The 24182-nt window shown below is 36.7% G+C and overlaps 1 protein-coding gene across 1 annotated transcript; it reads left to right on the top strand.

The window, feature by feature from the left end:
* The first annotated feature begins 357 nt into the window (after positions 1-357).
* Positions 358-1802, top strand: LOC113280202 (F-box protein At5g07610-like). The gene is made up of 2 exons (XM_026528856.1): positions 358-777; positions 855-1802. Exons 1-2 carry the CDS (start codon positions 358-360, stop codon positions 1800-1802), a joined length of 1368 nt encoding a protein of 455 aa, XP_026384641.1.
* Positions 1803-24182: the final 22380 nt, after the last annotated feature.

Here is a 24182-nt window from a genome sequence, read left to right as displayed (position 1 = left end):
TATAATTATTTTCTGACGACTATCTCAGAAAAAGAACAGGGGTTTCTGAAGTATGAGGATGGGTCATGGGGATTTCTACCGTTTCTTCGTCGCCAATCTCAGATACGATCATGTTATCATCTGTTAGGTAATTAATAAGTGATTTCCTGTTTTAGACCTTTTCAATCGTTATTGGTCGGTTTCCACATTGGTTGGATTTCCTAATCTAGGTTTGACAGAGTTTTGGAAAGAGTTGAGATTAAAACTTTGAGGCCAAGTTTGTGTTCTCTATATATATATATATATATATATGACTAGAATTATGTTCTCTTATTATTCTTCCTATTTGGTAGAAATCACCAGTTGCTCTTTATGATCATGTGTTCCACTGCGCATGGGATGTCAATTTACCAAACATCATCATCAACCGAAACATCTTCTTCGGTTTGTTCTGTTATAGATAAAGTAATTAGTGATATTGGTCTGTTAACACTTATTCTGATATGTCTACCTTCAAAATCACTGCTTGTGCTCAAGTCTGTATCCAAACAATGGCTTTCTATTATTACTGACCCAATTTTTGCTATTAGCCACTTTCGACGACAAAACCCTAAAACCACTGGATTCTTCCTTAATAGCTCACCAGTAATTGCTGATCCTTATTACGACTATTCTTACGATTTTCTCCTTCTTGACGGTAGTAAATATGAACAAGGATATCTAGGAGAGGAGAAGGAGGTGACTGCCAGTGGTGGTAGTTTAAAATCCCTCGTAAATTCGGCGACGATCCAGAGCCGGGTAAGTATGAGTCGGTGGGGGAGTATCGTTTCCGGATCAGTCAATCTTGTAATGGTCTTTTATGTTGCACTAGACAGACTGAAATTGATGCTAAAATTGATGATGACATTGATGTTTATAAAATTGATGGTCATTTTGATTGGGGTTGCGTACCACAACATATTTCTACGTACAAAACTTACATCTACAACCCAACCACCAGGCAATACAGATGTCTTCCACCATCTCCTTTCAGAGATAATGTTCCCCCTGAACGGGACAATTGTTTTATCAAGGTTTGCAGTATCAGTTTAGCTTTTGATCCACTCAAGTCACTGGATCAACACTATCAAGTTATTTGCATTTGGAACGTTGAACCCTGTTGTACTAAAGATTGGAATGCAGAAGTTCATGGTAAGTACTATTTTGAAATATACTCATCTAAAACAAACTCTTGGAAGAAGCTCGATTCTCCGTATTCAATTAAATTAAATGAGCGACCTGGTGTATATTGGAATGGTTGTTTGCACTGGATTGGGTATCAGAATTCGGAGTCGTCAATTTATTTCGATATCAAACAAGAAATAGTGAAGCCGTTGCCAGCTTCGCCTACTGATACTGTTAAGTTTGTTCAGCCGCTCACTGTTATGTATTTCGGAGAATGTGGTGGTAATTTGTATCTTATAGAGCTTGAATCATGTGAAGCTCGTTTCGACATTTTAAAGATGGAGATTGATTACTCTGGTTGGAAACGTATATACAGGCTTGACTTGGATAGACTTGTAGCTCTTTATCCTGGGAACGATCCACTTGAATTTATATATCTTTATAGAGTAGTATTGTTCCTCGAGGAAGATGAAGCAGAATCATTGTCAAAGCTGGTGGTTTCCGTATCTGGGGATAAGCTTGTATCTTATGATTTTAAAGAAATGAGTGCTACCGAAATTCATACTTGTCATGACAGATATTTTTATCTTAAGCCTCCTGTTTGTGGAGGCATAAAAGGTCATGTTCATCACTACGTTGAGTCACTCGCCTGTGTCTAATGCAGTTAACTCTGATATTCTCTTCTTCTTTTTTTGTCTGTCAAACATCCAAGCACAGTTTGTGAATTGTTAGAGAGAAGCTGCTTGTCTGAGTGATGTTATCCAGTCGCCTGTGTTCAGGGAGATACGCCAACTTTTCTGTAGTTTGTGTTTCTAAGCTGTCATCACTGACACTAACTACCGGTTGAGGTAGTTGGTATCTACATGATTCCTACTCTCTAACTAGTTGTTGCAGTTTACCTAGAGGAGAAGTTTGATATATGGTTAACATACACGGCAACAGTTTTAGTATCATGTTGAACTATGAGTATGATGCATTTCTACTAGTTTCAGAAACATGACGTATCAGCAGATGCAGAGGGAGCCAAATTTTGCATTTCAAGATTCTTTTTCTTGTTTAAATTGTGAAATACATACGGAACGATTCAGAGGTTCATGTTTAGAACTTTAAGGAAAAATGTCAACCTATAATGAATAGTACCGTATTGATTTTCAACATGAGCCTCATTTTTGTGTTTTATTATAATGGATACGGATCTTCATATTTTCACAGTTACTCGTGTTTTTTTGTAGAAAATAAAATTCATTCACTAGAGAGTGCTGAGGTAGCACTAAAAGAAACAACACACAACTATTCAAACTGGACAACACAAAACGAGTAAAGGGGAGTACAAAACATGGAACAAAAAACATTTCCCCTACTACATGTTTGAAGCTAGTTACTACTTAAAAACCTCCCAACTGTGCATGAAATCCGCAAACTTAAAATGCTTAAAGGATTCATGAACTCTCGCCCAACTGAATAGGAAGCCTTCACTTGAATAATAACCCTTTCTACTGTTTTTTCCTTGTTGCGGAAAACTTTATCGTTCCTTTCCTCCCAGATTTGCTGCCATATGGCGAAAGGCATACAAAATATAAAAAATTCCCTTGGTTCGGTCCTGAATTTCAACTGCCAAGACACAACGAAATCCATACATGAATCTGGCGGCCTCTATACATGAAATCACAGTTACTCGTGTTATCTTCAAATTGAACGCCTGTAGCCTGAATAAAGATTGAAAGGATTAAAAGAAAAAGACGAGCTTCACCATCGCTTGGCCCTAGTACTCCGTTATATTTTGGCCTAGTCTTGTGGATTTACAAGTGCGACTGGCCTAGTCTCCGAGAGTTGAATTTTCGGAAAATGGGTCATTTGTCCAAATATTTTTAAATCACAGTTTAAATGGACGAGTAAAAAATAGTTTGGGTGAAATGGCCAAAAAAAATAGCAAGGATGAAACTGGATTCATCCTAGCTTAAATTTAAAAAATAGCAAGGATGAAACTGGATACATCCCGTGTAAATTAAAAATAAGAAAAACTATTTGAAAATGGGCACGATGAAACTGGTTACATCCTGACTATTTTTACATTTTTGTCCATTTAAACAGTATCAAAATCTAACTGTCCATTTCATCCCAGGAATTGTTGATTTTGGTCTTTTTAAACAATTTTGTGTTGAATTCTTTGGGCTGGCCTTGTAGACTTATTTTTGGCAAGTGAGAGGCCACGGAGTATAAAAGAAACATCCCCATGTTATTTCCCGACGATCATGCAGAATAGGGGTATCGGAGTCTGAGGATGGGGGTTTCTTCGTCGTCATCACCAGGTACGATCCGTTCTCACGATTCAGTTCCTGCAGTTGAGAATTTATCGTTATCATCACCATCAACGGAAACGTCTTCTTCTTGTTGTTCCGTTATAGATGAAGTAATCAGTGACATTGATCTGTTAACACTTATTTTGATACGTCTACCTGCGAAATCGCTGCTTGTATTCAAGTCAGTATCAAAACAATGGCTTTCTCCTATTTCTGACCCAATTTTTGCTATTACCCACTTTCGTCGACACAAACATAAAACCAGCGGCTTGTTCTTTGAAAGCCCTCATAAATTTTCCCATGAAAGCTTACAAGGATTTGTTAATACGGACGAATATTTTGAAGTTATATACGATTTTCTCCTTTTTGATGGTAGTAAATATGAAAAAGTAAATACAGGAGAGGAGAAGGAAGGGGCTGACACCACCGTTACTGGTCGTTGGTGTGGTTTTAAAATCCCTAGGAAAGTTGTGGGCGACCCAGAGTTGAGGGCCGAGTTACTGATCGAGATTACTTAATCTTGTTCTTTAACCTATGGATGAGTTTCCAATCCGTAGTGAATATCCGGGAAGGCTACGGATGAGTTGTCTCACCGTACACAACTTAAGGGAAAAGAGAAGAGGCTACGGTGGTGGTTGACAGGTAAAGAAGAAACGGGTACGTAACTGCCATGCATTAATGGCAGTAGATGAATAATGGCAGTAAACAAGAGAGGATGATTGGTAACCGGCGATGCTGGTTGATGGAACTGTTGTTGCTGTGTCCGCTCGACATAGTGGTTAGTTGAGAAGAATAACAGGGAACGATGGAAGTGATGAGAACGATAGAGTACTGCTGCCATTGATGATGATCGTAGGTGGCTGATGATGGATGTAACAAGGAGTAGAAGGTGTTGGCTGTTGGTGTAGTGAGACGAGATGGTGAGGATTGGCAGTGAAGACAAGAGTTTGAGAAGGGATGATGTCTACGGACAGACACAAGGAGCCGATGTGATAATGGAATTATTATAGGTTGAGCGGGGGCTTAGGATTAATAATATAATATGGAAAGAAATAAACAATGAATAAGAGAAGGGGTACTGTATACGTAGGGAGATGTGTGTATACTACTGGACGTAAGCAACACAGATGGAAAAGAAAGCAAGTGGGACGAAAACAGTTGGGAAAAGTGGAGATGGAACAGATAAAGAGGAGAATGGACGAAGCTCTGATTCGGCTCGAAAGTTCATCCGTAAAGTAAAAGAAGAATTGGGAGAATGGATGAAGATGGTGTCAGTGAGTAGAACTTCATGAGAAAATAGGAAAGAAAGGTTTTGTAGATGATAAACCTAAAAAATAAAAAATCTAATAAGAAAAACTAATCATATTGCAGTGGAGGAAAGATCCAGCGGACGGTAGCATTGAAGGCTACCGCCGCCGGTTAGAAAAGAAAACGAAGTGGGCAACAGGTCCGGATGGAACCTTCTGATACCAAGACAGAACTACTAGATATTATGATAAAAAAGAATTGTATTATTGAATGAGATAATTTACATTAAGAACCCATAAGGTATATATAGCGATACCATAACTTAGTATGCAAGACTAACACTTGTAAATCAATTCATACTAAATATATCAAACGCTAAATATAACTCTAAATACTAAAACTTTCCATATAATATTTGTATACTCTAACACTTGTAATGGTCTTTTATGTTGCAAAAGATAGATTTTTATTGATGTTGAAACTGATGAGGATTCGTTAAAGACTACATGTATTCCTGCGTACAAAACTTACATTTACAATCCAACCACGAGACGATATAAACGTGTTCCACCATCCCCTTTCACAGATAATGTTCCATAACAAGGCGATTGTTGGAACGATGTTTGCAGTATCAGTTTAGCTTTTGATCCAATTAAGTCCATGGACTATCAAGTTATCTGCATCTGGAGAGTTGCACCCCTTTGTCGTAGAAATTGGGATAAAGACGTTCATGATAAGTTTTATATTGAAATATACTCGTCTAAAACAAACTCTTGGAGGAAGCTCAATTCCACCTATGAAAATCCATTTTACGGGGGTACATGTATGTTTTCTCGACCTGGTGTATATTGGAATGGCTGTTTGCACTGGATTGAGTCCTCAATTTATTTTGATATCGAACAAGAACTAGTGAAGCCGTTGCCAAATAGTAATGATCTCATGAATGTTATTATGTATTTCGGGGAGTGTGGTGGTCATTTGTATCTTATAGAGCTTGAATCAAGTCATACTCGTTTCGACATTTTGAAGATGGAAATTGATTACTCAAGTTGGAAACGTATATACAGGCTTGACTTGGAGAGATTTGTAGCTCTATATCCAGGGAACGATCCACTTGAATCTCATCGCAATATATATACTAGTAGAATCATTGTCAAAGCTGGTGGTTGCTGTATCAGGGGATAAGGTTATATCTTATGATCTTAAAGAGCTAATTTATTTATGTGTGTTATAGTAAGGTGCTTGTTCGTATTGTGTTAATATGGAGTCTGTTTGTCGTGCAGTTCCTCCCCTCATCGTTAAATAAAATTTCCATATTACTGTTTTATGCCTAGTCGTATAATAAGCCTCTGGTTAAACTCCGAATCTACCTATATTACTCCCAATCTATTTGAATCAAGAGAAGAAAATATTGAAGACTCCGATGCCTTGAAAAAATCATTTAATAGTTAGTGAAAAAATTTCTGGCTTGTTAGGAGATATCAGTGGTAAAGAGACGAGCATATTCCGTGGGCTAAATGATAAATATGAGAAATCTTGGAATAATGAGGAGTTTGTAAAGTTAGGATGGAAGGACCAACCAAACATTGACAAGCTTGGCAGAGATCACAAAAAGTCGGCAAAGAAATAAATGATCAGGCTGCTCGTTGATCCAACCTATTCTTTAGATTTAGATTGTGTTGATCCAGCTTTTGTTGGGATCTTGTAAGCTCAGTCATGAGCTTTTTTTTCCTTTAATGTTTTTTTTTTCTTTTTTTTTGTTCTTTTTTTTTTCCTTTTCCTTTTTCTTCTTTATAATATTTTTTCCTTTTCCTTTTTCGAACAAATTAAACTACCAGCTTACTGCATCAAACACATGCAAGTGACTCGACGTAATGATGAAGATGACCCTGTATGCTTCCACTATGAGTAGATTCAAGATAAAAATCTCTCTCGGTAAATGTATGAATTTCGGTAGCACTCATTTGCTTAAGATCATAAGATATAATCTTCTTCCCTGGTACGGTAGCCACCAGCTTTGACAATGATTCTGCTTCATCTTCCTCGATAAACAATACTATTCTTGATTGGATCAAAAGCTAAACTGATACTTAGAACCTCGATAAAACAATTGTCTCTTTGGGGAACGTGATCTCTATAAGGGGATGGTGGAAGGCATCTGCATTTTCTGGTGGTTGGATTGTAAATGTAAGTTTTGTACGTAAACATATTATGTCGCGGAGGACCTGAATCAATTTCAGTCTCTCTATAGCAGCATAAAAGACCATTGCAAGAATTACCAATTCGGAAACGATGCTCCCCGACCGACCCATACTTACCTGGCTTTGGATCGTCGCCAAATTTCGGTGGGATTTTAAAACCACTGACACGACCAGTAAAGGTGGTGTCAATAAAAGAAGAGAAGTCCAATGAACCACATGACACTTATCAGCAAAAGAAATAAAGTGAGATGGTCCACATAATACTTGTCATAAAAAGAAAAGAAGTGAAGTGAAATGATCCCCATGACACTTGTCAGCAAAAGAAGTAAAGTGAGATGGTCCACATGACACTTGTCATAAAAAGAAGTTAAGAGAAAAGTGTTCCTATAAAACCAAAGTAACATTTGACTTTCCTAATTAGGAAACCAACATATATTTTTGAAACATTTATTTATAGAAACAGCCTATTAAAAAGTAACGGAGGGAGTATTTTTTTTGGGGCTTAATTTTTAATTTTATACCAAGTGGTCCAAGTCCGAGTGTCCGATTCTTAGAGGTGAACATTTTGGGCCTTGTAGACTACTTCTGGGCCTTAATAATTGAGAGCAAGTCCAGGTTTTTTTTTCTTTATTGTTTTTTCTACTCTTCTTAATTCAGCTGACTTGTCAGGCCAAGCAGTATGGGAGGGGTATCCCTTCCCTATCCCTTGAATGTGGGGAAGGGATCATATGGGTTAGAAGGCAGCCTAACTATGGTGCGTTTTTATACCTTTCCTATATTACACGGAAGTTGAGTCCAATATATTTAGGATTGATTGTTGAAGAATTGTATTGATGTATAATTTAGACTTGATCGTTGATTGAACCAATATGGACAATGCGAAGAGGATTAATTTGTCATGTTGTAGATGGAAATGAGACATTGTATTGTGATTATGATGGAAATGTTATTAGGATTGTAATGTGAATAGGATTAGATTGGGCCATTGTATTGTGATGAAAATGGATAATGTGCTTGAAGCAATATATTTTGTGATTAAAATAGATCCTTGCAATATGTTGATTAACCAATGTATATGTGTGATTAGGGCTGTACATGGGACGGTACAGTCCGGGTTTCTTATGAACCCAGTACCTGTGCCTGGAGTTGACCGGGTCTTCATTTTGAGGACCGGTACCTGTACACGTACCTGGACTTGTACTTGTACCGATTATACAGCCGGTACCGAGTTTTATCCATACTTCAATTGAACAAAAAATCAACCCACAAATTAACCTCAAAATCAACCCACAAATTTAGCCATACTTCAATTGAGCAGAGATACAATGGAATGATTATTTGCATAGAGACATAAACATAATTAAACACAAATTGAATAGAGAGATAAACAGAATTAAACCCCAAATCGAGCAATCATCTTCAAGAACTCCATCTGAATCTTTACCAAAATTCATTCTTCATCAGAAACCCAAATTCATTCTTCACCAGATCTAACGTATCTCTCAGCAGCACCACTATATCTTCTCCATCTTCTGTAACAAATTAATTTGATGAATAAATTGATCTGCATCTAAACGCAAATCCATCTCTAATAAAACCCTAGTTCAGATTCAATCATGCAATTAAAAAAATTAAACAAAACATTCAATTAATTATGAAGAATCCGTTGTTTATCAAACAAATTACCAAAAATCAGATGAGTGATTTACTGATTTACCTTGATTGAGTCATACCTATATCGTTACTTTCATAACCATCTTGATGAAGCTTCAATTGAAATAGGACTAGCAGAAGTAGAAGATGAAGAAGATGATGAATTAATGTCCGCTAATGGGTTTCTGGGATTGGGTTTCTTATTCTTCTTTGACGAAGATAAAGATTCAATCTTCATGGGTTGATTTTATCTCCTCTCTGAAAGTAGACTTCAATTGAGAAAAGAAGAAAAAGAGGCAACAAAGGAAAAACGAGTGAATTGAAGAGTGTTATTCGATAGATAAGATGCTCTAAATACCTGGCATCGATGGCTAGAAATCAGTTATATGGATGGTTATTATACAACGGGTTTCTGGGTCCGGTGATGCCGGGAATAGGGTTAGAACCGGTACCTGTACTTGTACCCAACCGGTTATGTGTACCGGCTACACCGGTTCCAGTCCGGTTCCGGGTTTATTTTTTCCGGTACGAGTCCGGTACACCGGGTTGTTGTGCAGCCTTATGTGTGTTGTAGATGTATTTCGAAAATTTACAACGTGTTATGGAGGATACAATTCCGGTTTCTTCAAAAGATAATAGTTAGCATCAAATTAAATGTCCACGACGTCGGATGCTAGGACTAAAGCAAGGAGACATCGAAGCAGTGTAACCTATGTTTACGAATAGTATACCATAATTTCCAAATTTCCGCATGCTTGACAAATTGTAGATAACTGTGGGTTTGGTTCCATTTTCAAAATTACATTTTTCAAACTACAAGACAAGTGCCTAACTGGTGGTATATTTGAAAGGTGGTGGCATACCACCAACACATTTCACTTCCTTAGTTTTGAAATAGGGTTTACCCCATTAGACTTCACACAACTTACTGGAGTCCTATTGGCCAAGGACAACCCATATCATTACAAAATATGATTAATGATCAATTACATGAGATTGCACCCTTAACCATAGATTGTTTGCTCCAATATGAGCAAAAAAAATTAAAAAAACTCTTAAAGAAGATAATTTAAGAGAATTGAGTGAAAAAATAATTTGTAAGAAGAGAAGTTGGAGTGATTTGAATAGAGAATAAGAATTGTATTTATAGAGGACTTTAGAAAAAAATTGAAAAAAAAAAATTACAGTTGAAATCCGATGGTGAGAAGATAGAATGTTTTGAATGATGGATGGTTAGAATCGGGTGTGATAGAGGTGTAAACGAATAAAGGTCAAATAAAAAAATTACGAAAACTTAGTTTTCGTGTAATATGACACGAAAACTGAGTATAAGTTCCAACTGTCAAACGAATACTTGGCTTCCGTAAAGCGCAGTTTTACAGGAAAACTGAGTTTCCGTCATTTACCTTCCCTAAACGAGGGATTAAATGTGATCCACTTTAAAATATAGGGAAAGGATATAGGAAATCATAGGATTTGGATTTTCAGTTTTTTCCCTACGTTGAAGGGATGGGGAAGGGATACCCCTCACATAGTGCTCGGCCTAGAAGCTGGCTTATTATATCTAACTCCAAATTGTCAAAGGTTTATCGGTTTATAAAAACTTTTCTATAAGTCCGATATGTTCCCAACTGAGTTAAGTACAAAATTATATTTTTTAAAATTCCAAGAAAACACAATAATTGGGCGTCTGAGTCGAGCTAAATGAAACTCACTTCTCCCGTATATGACGAAGAGAAAATATATCTCACATGTCTCTTCATAGATGCCGGTAAAATTATAGATATTCGTTACCGCTCAAATATTTACATGGTAATATACTGCTAATATATAAACTTTATTGTCTTTAGCCGGCTTACCCCTAAATGAGTAGATTTTCTGATACCAATCCCAACATGTCATAAGTCTATGGATAGAACTCCTAACCCGACCAGTTTTTTTGTTTTGTTTTTTTTTGAACGAAATTTTACACAAATTGGTCAATTAACCCAAAAACAACAATTTTTGGGTGAAAAAACATGTAAAATTTGATATTGTTTAAATGGACGAGAATGTAAAATAGTCAGGATATAAAGAGTTTCATCCTACCCATTTTCAAATATTTTTTCTTATTTTTAATTTACATCAGGATGCATCCAGTTTCACCCTCGCTATTTTTTAAGCTTAAGCCAGGATGAATCCAGATTCATTCTTGCTATTTTTTTGGTGTTCATTTCACCCATACTAATTTTTACTCGTCCATTAGAACCATCTTTTAAAAATATTTGGCAATTGACCAAATTTCTCAAAAATTTTACCCCTTTTCGATCATAAAATATAAAAACCAGTCGGTAAGTTAATACAAAAATAAATTTAAATTCTATCAATTGTCTTGTTATTTGAAGTTGCAGAAAATCCTACACTATACCCCTCATATGATTTCATTAATACTCAACTCATTTTTAGATTAACAATCTTAATTTTATTGATGAATCTCTGAACAATCTTACAAGATAAGATGAAAGAATCGCTGTTGTGTTGCGTTGTTGATAATTTCGCTGAGATATTATCGTTGCGAAATTCTGATCCTACATCTTGCCTCTTCTCATATCTTCTCTGCGAAGTAGAGAATGATGTGAGAAATGCCGCAGCTGTTCATCTTTTCATATTCTGCATTTATCACATGTATTCTTTTTTCCATTTGTTTCTTGACACGTCTTCTGTAACCGCAGTTTTTCAACCGCTCACGTCTTTTCGTCTTAATGGTGTTTATTTCTTCGAGTAAAAAATCTTCTTTATATATTCTTCTTACTCTTGTTTTCACGTTCTTTTTACTTTCTCTTCTCTTTTTATTCTCTCATCTCTGCAAATCTATTGTTCTTCCGTAAATTCCGCTACTGTAATCCTTCCTTCTTCAATCTTCTTACTTTTTATTCATTCCCATACTCTATATTCAAGTATGCCTCCAAGTGGCCATAAAAATGAGAAAAACTTAAAAGACGTCCAAAAAGATCTTGCAGAGAAAGGTTTTACACTTTCCACCATTCCTGGTGAAAGTGCCAAATCAATTCTTTCTATCAAACTTTTCTCTGATCAATATTGTGATGATCAATCAATCATAATTTCGCTAGGTCAAATTCTCGCAGGTCTTCCCATTCCTATTTATGGTCCAGATATTCCCCTGTTTTATGAAATTCTCGCTCACTCGGGATTTTCGCGAGCTATCTTTCAATTGAGTGGGGATTGCATCCGTCTGATGTTAGAGTTCGCTAACCGTGGTGCTAGTAAAGGATCTCTGTACTCCAAAGAACTTAGGGATCCTAAATTCGCAGACTTGGAGATAATTGTTGAGAAATATACAGTAGCGAGCTTCTTTGAAAATTATGAATTGATCTCCATGAAGAAAGAGAATACTCGCTGGGGTATTCGTTTGAAAAGGAAAGATAACATTGATGAAGCGAAAATACTTATGCAAGACATTGATTAGCATTCTGGTAAGAACACAACTACTCGTCAATCCGAAGATGATAAATGGTGTGTTTTTCCCTTGATGCTAAAAGGACCTTATATTGCTGGATCAAATATTCTTCTTGAGAATCTCGCTACCTATCAACCTTGGGTATTCTCTTGGACCGAAAAGGAGAAAGAGGTATGTTTCTTCCAGTTTCGCTCACCTTATATTTCTTTATTTGTCTTTGTTCTTTTGTTCGCTGACCCTTGCGATATTCTACAGATCCAAAAACTGAAAGATAGTTATAACAGGACTGGGAAGACTAGTACCTTGTTAGCTCTTCGCTCATACACATATGAGGTAAGAAATTTTATCTTGTAATTTTAAACAGTATACTGTTGCTTCCATTTGTTATTTCTATCTGTGTGTGAAGATTATTGCTGAAATAGAAGAACCTGCCGATGTTGCGAAGACTGGTGATAAAGGAAAAGTTGCTCTTCGCAGGGAAAAATCAACTGCTCCTCCTTCAAAGAAAAGAAAAGTCCGTTCTTGCTACAAATATTCCTTCTCATGAAAACTCCGAGAATGATGATGATGATGAGGATAATTGTGATCTTGCTGCAAATGAAGATTCTCCATCTGAATCTTCTATGGCTAAGCTCTCTGGCCTCTTTTCTGATTCTTTGCAAGGAATGGGAGATAGTCAATTCGCTAACACCTGTAAAGCTCTCGCTACAATTTGCGATGTTCCTTTGTTGGATGGTGATAATTCTCTTTGTGGAGTTTCTAGATCAGTGACTCCCAATTTCCTGCATTCTCTTAATAGTATGGTATACTTTCATCCTTTTACTTCTTCATTGTTGTAACTCAAAATCTTTTTCTGTATTAATACTTTTTATATTTTCTCGCAGGCTGGAAAATCTTCTTTCGCTGTTTCCTCAGATCTAGAGAGGAGACGCGAAAATCTTGAAAAGAAGAATCTTCAATTTCGTACAAAGAATGAAGAACTGGAAGCTGAAGTCAAATGTCTTCGCGAGAAAAACAGACAACTAGAAATTGATTCTTCTTCGTATAAGAACAAAATCTCTAGCTTTCAGCAAGCTAATAATCAGCTCTATGGTATGTTCTTTTCTCCTTTGCCTTCATTCATTCATCCTGTTGTTTTATCTTATTTAATTGATCCTTTTTGCAGACATTTATGGTATTTCTGATGAAGCTACCATTCTTCGTTCATTTCCTAATGCCTTGGATAATGATACCCTTCTCGAACGTCTTAATAAATCTTTAAATAGTTTCTCAAATGATAGAATTTTCATCTCTTTCTCTGAATGAACTTAGATCCAAATTTCACCTCTTAGAAATTGAACATAGATCTAGTTTAGGCTTGGCCAACCGATTTAAGCGTCTCCTTCTTAATTCTAAAGAGAAAATCAATGAGTTGAGAACCAAAATTAGCGGTCTCATAGATGATAAAGATCGCATCTCTGATCAAGGTGCTAAGGATTTAGCGAAATTCCAAGATACTCTTCTTGAAGTTCAACTTGAACGAGATGAAGCTAACCGCAAGAACATCGAGCTATGCGAAAGAGAAAACCAAATTCGTTCTCGTCTTCTTATAAGTAATGAGGATGAATTTGTTTGGGCTGCGAAAATATTAGATGATGCCAGAAAAGATTTAGGTGTAAATGTTAGTCTCCAAGCTGAGCATACAACCTTGATTAGAGATATGATTTCTGACAGAGAAGGTTATTAACTGTTCTTCTTTACTAATATTTTGTTTCTTATCAAGTTAATAATTGATTGTCTTTTGCTCGCAGATTCTGAAAGTAGATATCGTGAAAAGATTGAGGAACTTGAAGCTGAAAAATAGGAACTTGCAAAGAATATTTCTTCTCGCAACGACAGGTATTCTAGATTAAAGAATCAAATCAAGATCACTGTTGCGAATTTTAAGAATGATGCTATGCATTTTCGCAATCAAACTATCCAAATGGTTTGTGATGACCATGGTATCCCTCATTCTGATTATCCTTGTCTCTTGGAAGAGATCCCAAAGAATATTCCCAGTCTGATTACTTCTGATAGCGAAGCTGATGATGAAGAATCTGATGGTGATGAAGGTTCTGATGGTGATGAAGGTTCTGACACAGACGAAGAAGAGAACAAGTCTGATGAAGATGATGAAGGATCAACTAAGAAGTAGCCTTTTTTTTTTTTTATCTTATGTAATACTTGTACATTTATTCCTTCTTTCTGTATATTTGTGAATTCTTTTGGTTCCCCATATTCCTTCATATATGGGTTTCTTTCATTTTGACCTACATTCATTAAAACAATTCTTCCTTACAATATAGTTAATCAATATAATCATTAATTTTTGAATTTTTGTGGAAATCTATCATACGGAAACAAATAGCATTTTCTAGTTTCATTCATTCCCATACTTGCCTCTGTTATTTGTATCCAAATGAGAGATTTTGTAGATTTTTCTTATTTTGTGCCTCAATTTTGCAGTTAATTATGTATAATTTCGCAATCTTATGCAAAGTGAATTTTGATTCTTTTCAAAATCTCATTCATGTGTGGTCTTATTTTTCCTTCCTAATTAAAGGTCTTATTATGCCACCTCTTGTCATTGCGACAAAATCGCAGGACATTCTTGCACTTTCATGCAAAAACCCATTGATCTTGCCTTAACTTTTTATTTTGTATTGTGGACTCTTCAGGAATGTTGCGATAATATGATAGGCCTAAATATTCTTGCGAAAATAAATCCCCATGACATTGCCGTCTTGCAACGAAATCGCAGGACGTCTTCGCACTTTCATGCGAAAACCCATTGATCTCGTCTTATCTTTTTCTTTTGTATTATTTCCTCTTCAGGATTGTTGCACAAATATGACAAGCCTTAATATCCTTGCGAATAAAAAGTCTCATGACATTTGCGTCTTGAGACACTTATCAGCTCCCTAATGGAGGGTGCCGCCCTTATCTTCCCCCTGGTTGCCCCTTCAAGGAGGCGTACTTCTACCATACAAGGTTAGCTCCTCCCATCCAGTCTTAACAACAACCAGTTGTTTTCGCATCTTCTTATCCCTTTTACCTATAGGGCTTATGGTTACGAGAATGCACCCTAAGTGGGTTTTCTTCAGGCGGAGTGCAGTATAAGGCAAGACTTTTCAAGAATGGCAAAGTACGCTTCAAACGCCCCTGGCACTCTTGACTCAACCGTGTACCTCGGAGCCTTGATCAGATCTGCACTCCTTGGGAGAGTGCTTATTACCTTATTCGCCCAACCTAAGTCATATGATTAAGCTGAGAATCCAAGGTGCCTCTCTCGGATGGGCTTTATTGACCCCAAATCTCCATGACTCAGGTTCCGGTGGCGGTGTAGCCTTTCCCCGAGCCATGCAACAGGTACCCCCTTCAGGCCGAGTGCAGTATAAGCCAAGTCTTGTCAAGAATGGCAAAGTACGCTTCAAACGCCCCTGGTACTCTTGACTCAGCCGTGTACCTCGGCGCCTTGGTCAGATCTGCACTCCTTGGGAGAGTGCTTATTACCTTAGTCGACCAACCTAAGTCATATGCTTAAGCTGAGAATCCAAGGTGCCTCTCCTAGATGGGCTTTATTGACCCCAAATCTTCATGACTCAGGTTTCGGTGGCGGTGTAGCCTTTCCCTGATCCATGCAACAGGTACCCCCTTATATGACGTACTTTAGGTCTTACATTTGACTCTTGCGAAATTGTATTCGCGAACTAGGGTGTACGCCATAAAGGTTCGCCCCTTTCTCTTTTGTCATTGTTCTATGATTGTCTTCTGTAAAATTCATTATCTCTGCGAGATTCTCGCACATCATCATATCGTATTTGCATTTCGCAATCTCAATTTTGTCATTCAATAAAATGTATTTTTGAGAATTTTACTTATTGTGAGAGTGTCGCAACAAATTAATCATTCATACATTTCTTGCTTTTATTACCTTTGCCATCCTCTGCTTCTTTATTATTTTCTTCTACTGCTTCCTTGGTAGTGGTATGTTCATCATTTTTATTCTGATCTAGTATTAGTTTCGCAACATCTCTTCTTCTTTTCTTTCGATTTCATCCACCATCAACCTCTCACTTCTTTGTGTCTCTTTTATTTTGTTTTGCCAATTTTCCTTCTTGTTTGCTCTTCCTTCGCAAGATTCTATCTCAGTTTCGTAACACCTCTTTCCTTCAACCGAATCTCCCTTTATGATTCCTACACCGTTGGGGTGAGGGAATTTGATGCACTGGTGGAAATTTGAAGCTACACCTAGAATTCCATGTAGCCAAGGTCGACCAATTAATGCATTGTAGGGTGATTCTACATTAACGACACAGAATAAGATTTCAGAAGATATTTCCTTCAATGGAATTCGCATAGTAACCTCCCTTTTAGGCTTGTTAGTAGTACCATTAAAACCATATATCTTATATGTTGATGGTATAAGATCATCATCTCTTCCTCCCATAGTTTTATAAGTATGATAAAATAAGATGTTCATATAGCTTCCAGTATCGATTAGAATTCTATTAATTTCCCATGTATCTTCAGCTTCATCATCCTCATCTTCTTTCGATTTTGGATTAATTTCTAATTTTACTACCAGTGGATTATCGTGCACCTCTTCACCTTCGGGGATTTCTTTTGCGGTAAAAGAAATGATCTGTTTCTGTCATTCCTCTAGTGGCGAGATTTTCACAAAATTAATAATTTCTCGTCCATCATTATCTCTTTCGAACACTCTACTTAAAACATTGTCATGAAAATCTTCAATTGTCTTGTATGAATGTACGATAGAGTGACAGAATAAATTCTTTGCTTTTGCACCAACTTCTATGAAGAATGTTTCCTTCTTTTTCATCGTGTTTACTTTGTGATGTTCTGGTGGTGGTGGAAATGGTTAAGATTGTGGGTATCCTACCAAAAAGTGATTTAGTTTTCCTTGATCTATCATTCTCAGAATAATTCTTTTTACATTTCTGAAATCATTTGTTGTATGTCCATGAAAATGATGATAACAACAAAACTCATGGCTTCTTTGGTTTGGAGGTGGTTCCGTTCCCATGTTCCTTGGAGTTGGTATATTCTCCATCAAAATTATAGATTCTCGTATTTTCTCCACACTTGCATTTAGAGGTGGCATCTTGATGTCTTCCCATACTACCTTGTGACCTCCTTGTCCTCTATTATAGTTTTGTCTTTGACCTCCATAAGTTTCTTGTGGTTGATTGAGTCTTTGAATCTTGTTATTTACACCATGATTGTAGAAATTTCTTTCTCCTTCATACTACTCTTGATTCCGGCTTCCTATAGCCACCAGTTTTTGTTGATTGTTACCCGTCACCTTCTCTTGTTGCACTTGCGAAGTATTCACTACTGTGTTTATTATCTTGGGTAATAAGCTTGCATTCGCTGTTTGTGAGATGGTATTCGCAACAGGTTATGATTCCATTTCATTTTGCCTTTCCTCTAAAGCAATATATTCTTCTTGAAGTTCTCGCAATTCAGTCATTGTGATCGTATTCTTGACTCTGAAAATTTGGACATACAATAGGTTGGTTGCAGACATAGCATTGATAAATGATAATATACGATATCTCTCATCTACATGGCCAACCATTTCGCTACACATAGTCCTCCATCTTTTAGTTAGGTGCTTCAAACTTTCGCCAATCCTTTGTTTTAATCCAAACACGTCTTCTATACCAGGTCGCGAAGAATTATTACTTATATATGCCCCTAGGAATGTAGTCTGCAAATGATTGAATGATGTTAATGTATTCTTTGGTAGACCTTCGAACCATTTTAACACCTCCCCTGTTAAGCTGGATGTGAAATACTTGCATAATACAGCATCATGATTTTCCCATTGCAACATGCACCTCACGTAGGCTTTAATGTGTTGAATTGCACAAGTTGTTCCATCAAAGATACTGGTTAATGCGGGCAAATTGCATTTCGGTGGTATTCCTCCTAATTGTACTTCCCTTGTAAATGGAGTTTTCGCAGATTCTTCTATAGCTTCATCCAATTGTCTTCTTCCTATTTCTCCTATATTATTTAGCATTCCTCTCATTTCTTCTAACTCTTTCAAGATTTGTTTATTTACACCTGAATTTTGATCCATTTGTCTTTTTAATTTCGCCTCTCTTATTCTGCGTTCATGTCTTTCTTCTCTCGCGAAATTTCGCATTTCTTCTTCATTATCCTCATCTCGTCTTCTTCTGCGAGTCTCTTCTTCATCTTTATCTTGAATTCGCATATGATTATGTCTCTCACTCTCCCCTTCATGATTTTGTTCATTTCTTATTGATTCCATTCGCTGTCTTTCAGCCATCCTCTGTATTCTATCATACTCTTCATTGATATTACCGTTATTCTGGTTTTGTGTACGCCTTCTTTCTCGATTGTCGTGATTGTTCTGGCAAATTGTCTCCTGAAGCTCTTGTTCTTCCATTTCCGCTCTCAATCTTTCACGTTCTCAAATTAAACGTGCTTGTTCAGCATAATGTCTTTCAATTTCTTCTTCAATCGTCTGTTGATTTCTTTGAGTTTCTCTTTCATGTAAAATTCTTCTTCCTTCCTCTCGATTTCCTTTTCCATCTTGGTCATTTCGTCCGTGACGTTGTCCGTTCTCTCGATTTCTACCATTTTTCCCATCATCAAAAGTTTCATTTTTTGGAACGTAACGATCATCAGTTCTTTCTCTATTTTCGCGATATTCTTCATTAGGATTTGATATTTCTTCTTGAATATTGTTTCCAGCATTAATTGTGGGTGAGTTTTGCCTCATTTCTCTTCTAGTCGATCTTGAATATGATTTTGTAATACTTCTCGATCTTCTACTCTGTAGTCTCATGTTTTTCATCCTCAATTCATGATTTTGTCTTGTTAAATTCGCACGTTCTTTTGCCTCAGCTCTTCTTTCTTCGTGTATTCTTCGTCTCAACGTTTCTAACGCTCCAATTTCCTCATCTCCATGAATTATTCCTTCATCCGCTTCTTGATTTCTCTCTACCTGTCTATGGTTTTTGGTTTGTTGCTCTTCTTTTACTTCTTCTGCTGAATTTGATTGCCAAGTGTGTATACTCACCCTATCATAATTTGTATTCCTCCCTTGTACTAGTGTTTGTTGAATTGGTGGTTGAATTTGATTTTCTCTATTACTTCTCATTCTAGTAGATTCTCCCATTTCACTTCTTTCTCTTCTAGCAATTATCTTGCTTCTTCTAACAGTAGTTGGTTGTTCTGATGTGTTACTTCTTCTAGCCATTTCTTCAATGTTAACGAATTGCAAGAAATTATGTAAAATTCTTAATCAATTACTCCAAATCATCACAAATCTCAATATTAATCTTTAATTTTTTCTAGAATAATCTTCAATACTCCCTGTTTCTAGCGCCATTATGTAGTTGCAGGAAATCCTGCACTACACCCCTCAAATGATTTCATTAATACTCAACTCATTTTTAGATTAACAATCTTAATTTTATTGATGAATCTCTGAACAATCTTAAACGAAAAGATAAAAGAATCAAGAATAACCACTGCTCTAGATTTTCTCTCTCCTATTTACTTGTTTCTTATTCAAAAAGATCTCTCTCCTTTCCTTTACAATTGAACGACGACTATTTATAGGGAAGTACCTAGTGGATAACAGCTAATCTGTCCTTTATTTTCGGATATGTCTAGCGACATTCTCGCAACCTTACAAATGTTAATCTCGCAAACTCTCTTATTTTCGCAAAATCATTACATTTTTCTCATGATTTTAGCTGACGTCGTTTATTATGTTGCTTCTAAAATTGTTCTGCGACGCTGTTGTGCTGTGTTGTTGATCGTTTCGCTGAGACATTATTGGTGCGAGATTCTGATCCTACATTATTATTTGGGATTCTTTTCCAAGTACAGTATCTTGAATTATATATGGGAGAAAGATCTATCACATGTACAACTTTAGTTCATCGTGAAATTAAATTGTTCTTAGTTAGATAAAAAAGTGAGAAAAAAACATTTCATCCCATTTTCATTGGGCTCTGAACACTGTAGGTAATCCTAGTTGAACGGGTATTGACTAACTAAGTTACCAACACATATTAGGCTCAATTTAAACTAATTTCTCTTCTAAAAAACCCAGCAGGTCATGAGGCTAGGCACTTCGATCAACCGTATCTAAATAGAAGAGAAAAAATGCAGAAAAATAAATAAAATGAATTCTTGGTTCTCTAAATTTGATCGACAAAATCCTAACTTTTTATCAGTCCAATCAACAAAGTAAGTGATAGAATCAAGCTATCCGAAAAATCAACAAGGGGAGCTGATTTTTCACAGGTTGATGAACAAAATAAGCTACCCAGAAATCAATAAAGACAAATTTGGACATTTAGGAAAATACGAGGATAATGTTGTCATGTTCACCATCTTTACTGGCGACCCTGTTTAAGTGAAGACTGCATTTATCTATAGGCAACAACTTTAGGCTTTGAGTGAAGCAACTGGATGAGAAGGAAATGAGTAAAGCAAATGGATGGGAAGAGCACAGAGCGCACCCCTATTATGTCCGAACAAACCTGCGCACTCCTGGCTCTGGCAGGCTGCAGTAGCATCCAGACATCTTTTTGCAAGAGACGGTAGGTGGTGTAATTTAGCGATCAAAATTAAGAACATATAGCCTGAATGAAGATTGAAAGGATTTAAAAGCAAAAGCTTAAAAAGACATTGAAACCGTTTGAAGACTCGGGGAATTACCATACAAACATAACTAGTAGCATTACAAAATAGGCGCACCATGAACAAATTGACGCAAACATATATCAAGTTTTTTTTGTAACAAATAACAAAAGAGGTTAAATTTTCACTATTTATCAGTAAAATTAAAGTGCTCCAATCCAATATCTTAATCAGTTGTTGCTAGCTGGTTCAATCAACCAATCATGGTGTTCAAGAGATGATGACAAATTTTGATCCTCCTTGTGAAGCTCTTGTTGTTGTTGCTTAAAAAATTGATCAGCTGCATCATTATTTGAAACTAGCACTCCATTAGTACCACCACCACCACCACCATCCAAACTCTTCAAGAAATCAAACCACCATGAGTAACTAGAACTAGCTAACTTATCCCCCAAATCAATATTAAAATTATCCTGATCTTGCAGCTGCTCATCACAAATGTTATAAACAACATCACCACCAGTACTGTAATTAGTTGCTGAAGTAGTGAATGAGGCCGGGGTGACAGGAAATACAGAAGGTGAAGTTGTAGACCAAATTGGTTGTGACACTAGAGGTTGCCACAAATAAGAATAACCACCAGCCGTCGCAAAAGGAAACTTATTCATTGGTGATGCTGAGTAAGAGCAACATTGATGATGGTGAACAAGACCACAACTAGTACAATCGGCAACACCCCTACAACTACCACAACCAGTGCAAATATTGCTAACAGCAGTAGTAGTATTATAAATGGTACCAGAAGCATAGCCATTTGTTCTTGCAGAAGCAGCAACACTATTACTTGATCTATGAAGCTGTAAAGCATTAGCTATTTCTTTTCTAGCTTCTGCAGCTACATCAGCGACACCATCAAAAGAACAACCACCGAAGCTTATATTTAGACCTTTAGTTGATGATGATGATCTCCTTCTTGTTCTTGTAGTGGGTTGTGTTTTTCTTGATGATTTTTTGCTCTGCTCAGCCATTTTTGCATCTAGCTGAAGATAAATCCAGAGAGAGCTTTTGTTTGTTTTGATGATGTAAAAAGCCTAAAAGGTGTTATAGTGGTGTTTCTCTGTTTGCTCAACAAGTTGGGTTAATGAGATATGAATACTGAGTACTTTAGATAGATAAAAAGAGAAAATCAGTGTGGAATTGACATGTATGCTGACACGTTCTCTTCAATGCATGCAGAGGTAGCTAGCTTAGCTACTTGACAGATCAGACAATTTAATGTTATGTTTAATTTTTATTCCAACCATCTTAACTACTCTGATAGAGTGCGATTTTTACTTGGACCACGGTTCTGCACTTAAAACATGTCCTAATAACAAATAAGTCAATGAGTAGTGCTTTGGGTGGGGATGTGAATATAGATGGGTCCCGGAGCCAGAGTTGAAAGATATAAGTGGCAACAAAAACCTCTGAAACCCAGTTGGCAAGAGAAATTATTTATCCCAGTAATTTTGTCATCTAGACCGAAAAATGTGATTATAAACATGTTACTAAATGGTAGACGCCCATTTTTTCATGAAAAACTATTTTAACACTTAGATGTCGAATGGGGTACTTGCATCCAGTTATCCAAAGTTGATTTCGCCTTTGGGCGTAGGCTTGCCATTCAAGTAAATCTCGTCTTTTTCGACCCAAAAAATGAAAAAGAGCCAACATTTGATATCCTGTAACATTTAATCCAAAAGTGTCACATAAAATACATATAAGATGCGATATAAACACGTTTCTTAGGTGTTGGATGTGTTCAAAAAATTAATCACATGCTCAAATTAATTAATTTTTTCAATGAATCAAGTGCAAATTAACCAAATATTGACACCTATTTTGGTATAGGAGGGGTTGAGAACGGGTTTGTGTAGTTTCTTACTTTGTTTTACTGAGATGCCTTGTCTAATGCTACTAACTTGGATTTTTATTTCTTGGGATCACATAAGAGAGGCAGGAGGAGGAAAATGGGAATATCGGGTTGTTGAACTTTCATTGATAGAAAATGAAGAAACCAGTCTAAGAGAATTCCTATCTTCTGAATATCTGATTTTAGGATTAGAATCTTGAAGTAGTAGTGGTAGTTCAGTTGCTTGTGGTTAGGCGTGATCTGTGGGCGGCAGCAGTAGCAGAGCCTTTGTTGTAAGTGCGAAAATTTACTCCTATCTGTTTCTCTGCCAAAGGGCCAGCCTTTTTTTTCATTTCCCAACACCATTTTTGAGAATGGTCAAAATCCAGTCCTTGCTCACTGGTTCCACAGAATACGCTAGTTGGACCAAAGACCATACATTCATAGATAGGGAAAATACGCTAATTAACGAAACAGACGTGATTCTGCGACTTAATGGTGCCGTGGACTAGCCATATGTACCATTATTTTGGAATTTGCATTTACCCCATCTGAAAACATGTAGGGACTCGCGAGGGTGTTTGGATAAAAAGTACAACTACTTAGGGTCCGTTTGCCACACAAGATTTAAAAATGCAGTGTGATTCCAATTACACGTAGTAGAAAGTCACTGCATTGGAACTACCTGCGACTGAATGTTTGGTGTTTGGCTGGGTTAGAGTAGAAAAAGCGAAGGGTCCGGAAAGAGAGGTGATCTTGCTTTACTGAAGACGCAGTAACAAGTTAAAGACATATATATTGATCTCCTATCTTTCTCATACAATGCAATAAGGTTTCTGTTTTCGTTCTAAAAATCTTCAAAAGCTTATTTGACATCAGATCGAAATCGAGATCTCTATTCACAAAAAAAAAATAAAAAAAATCGGGATTTTTACATAATCGGATATCCATTACATCCATCATACCTCTAATTTGCTAGATCTATATTAATTTCAGTGCTTGTATCTCATGTAAAGTGGAGGTGAATTAATGAAGAAGAACAGATGTGTTGGGATCCTAGTCCCACATTGGTTAGGTGGGGCTTAATTGGGTAGTTTACTAGTCAATGGGTTCTCTCAACTTGTAGACCGGTTTTAGAGTTGAGTTATACCCATGGTCTTATGAGTTGAGTTCCCTCAACTTGTATACCGTTGTTGAAGTTGAGGGAGAGATTGGATAATGCAACGCTTGAAGATGTGATTTTCCATCCATACCCTCTTCCACCAGATGAAGAGGAAGAAGTCGAAGTTGATGATTTCTCACCTTATGCGGGTTATAGTGGACCGTTGTTTCATCCTGGCGGTTGTACAATGTATAATTTTCGTTTTTGAAGTTGAGGAAGAGATTGGATAATGCAACGCTTGAAGATGTGGTTTTCCATCCATACATTGTTCCATAAATGAAGAGGAATAAGTCGAGGTTGATGATTTCGCACCTTATGCGGGTTATAATGGACCGTTGTTTCACCTTGGCGGTTGTACAATGTATAATCCTCGAAGAGTATTGAGACAACTTTGTTGTGTCCAAACTATCCCACAAGTGGAAAACTTCAAAATGAAAAAGCGAGGAACTAAGAA

The sequence above is a fragment of the Papaver somniferum genome, chromosome 5 (assembly GCF_003573695.1).
Source record: "Papaver somniferum cultivar HN1 chromosome 5, ASM357369v1, whole genome shotgun sequence".
Lineage (NCBI taxonomy): Eukaryota > Viridiplantae > Streptophyta > Magnoliopsida > Ranunculales > Papaveraceae > Papaver > Papaver somniferum.
This window is presented reverse-complemented; position numbering and strand designations above follow the sequence as displayed.

Bases quoted from the DNA above. Each gene is read 5' to 3' on its own strand.
- LOC113280202 (XM_026528856.1), top strand. From the start codon at position 358: ATGTGTTCCACTGCGCATGGGATGTCAATTTACCAAACATCATCATCA. The intron at 778-854 runs GTAAGTATGAGT...TGCACTAGACAG, and splicing joins CGGCGACGATCCAGAGCCGG to ACTGAAATTGATGCTAAAAT.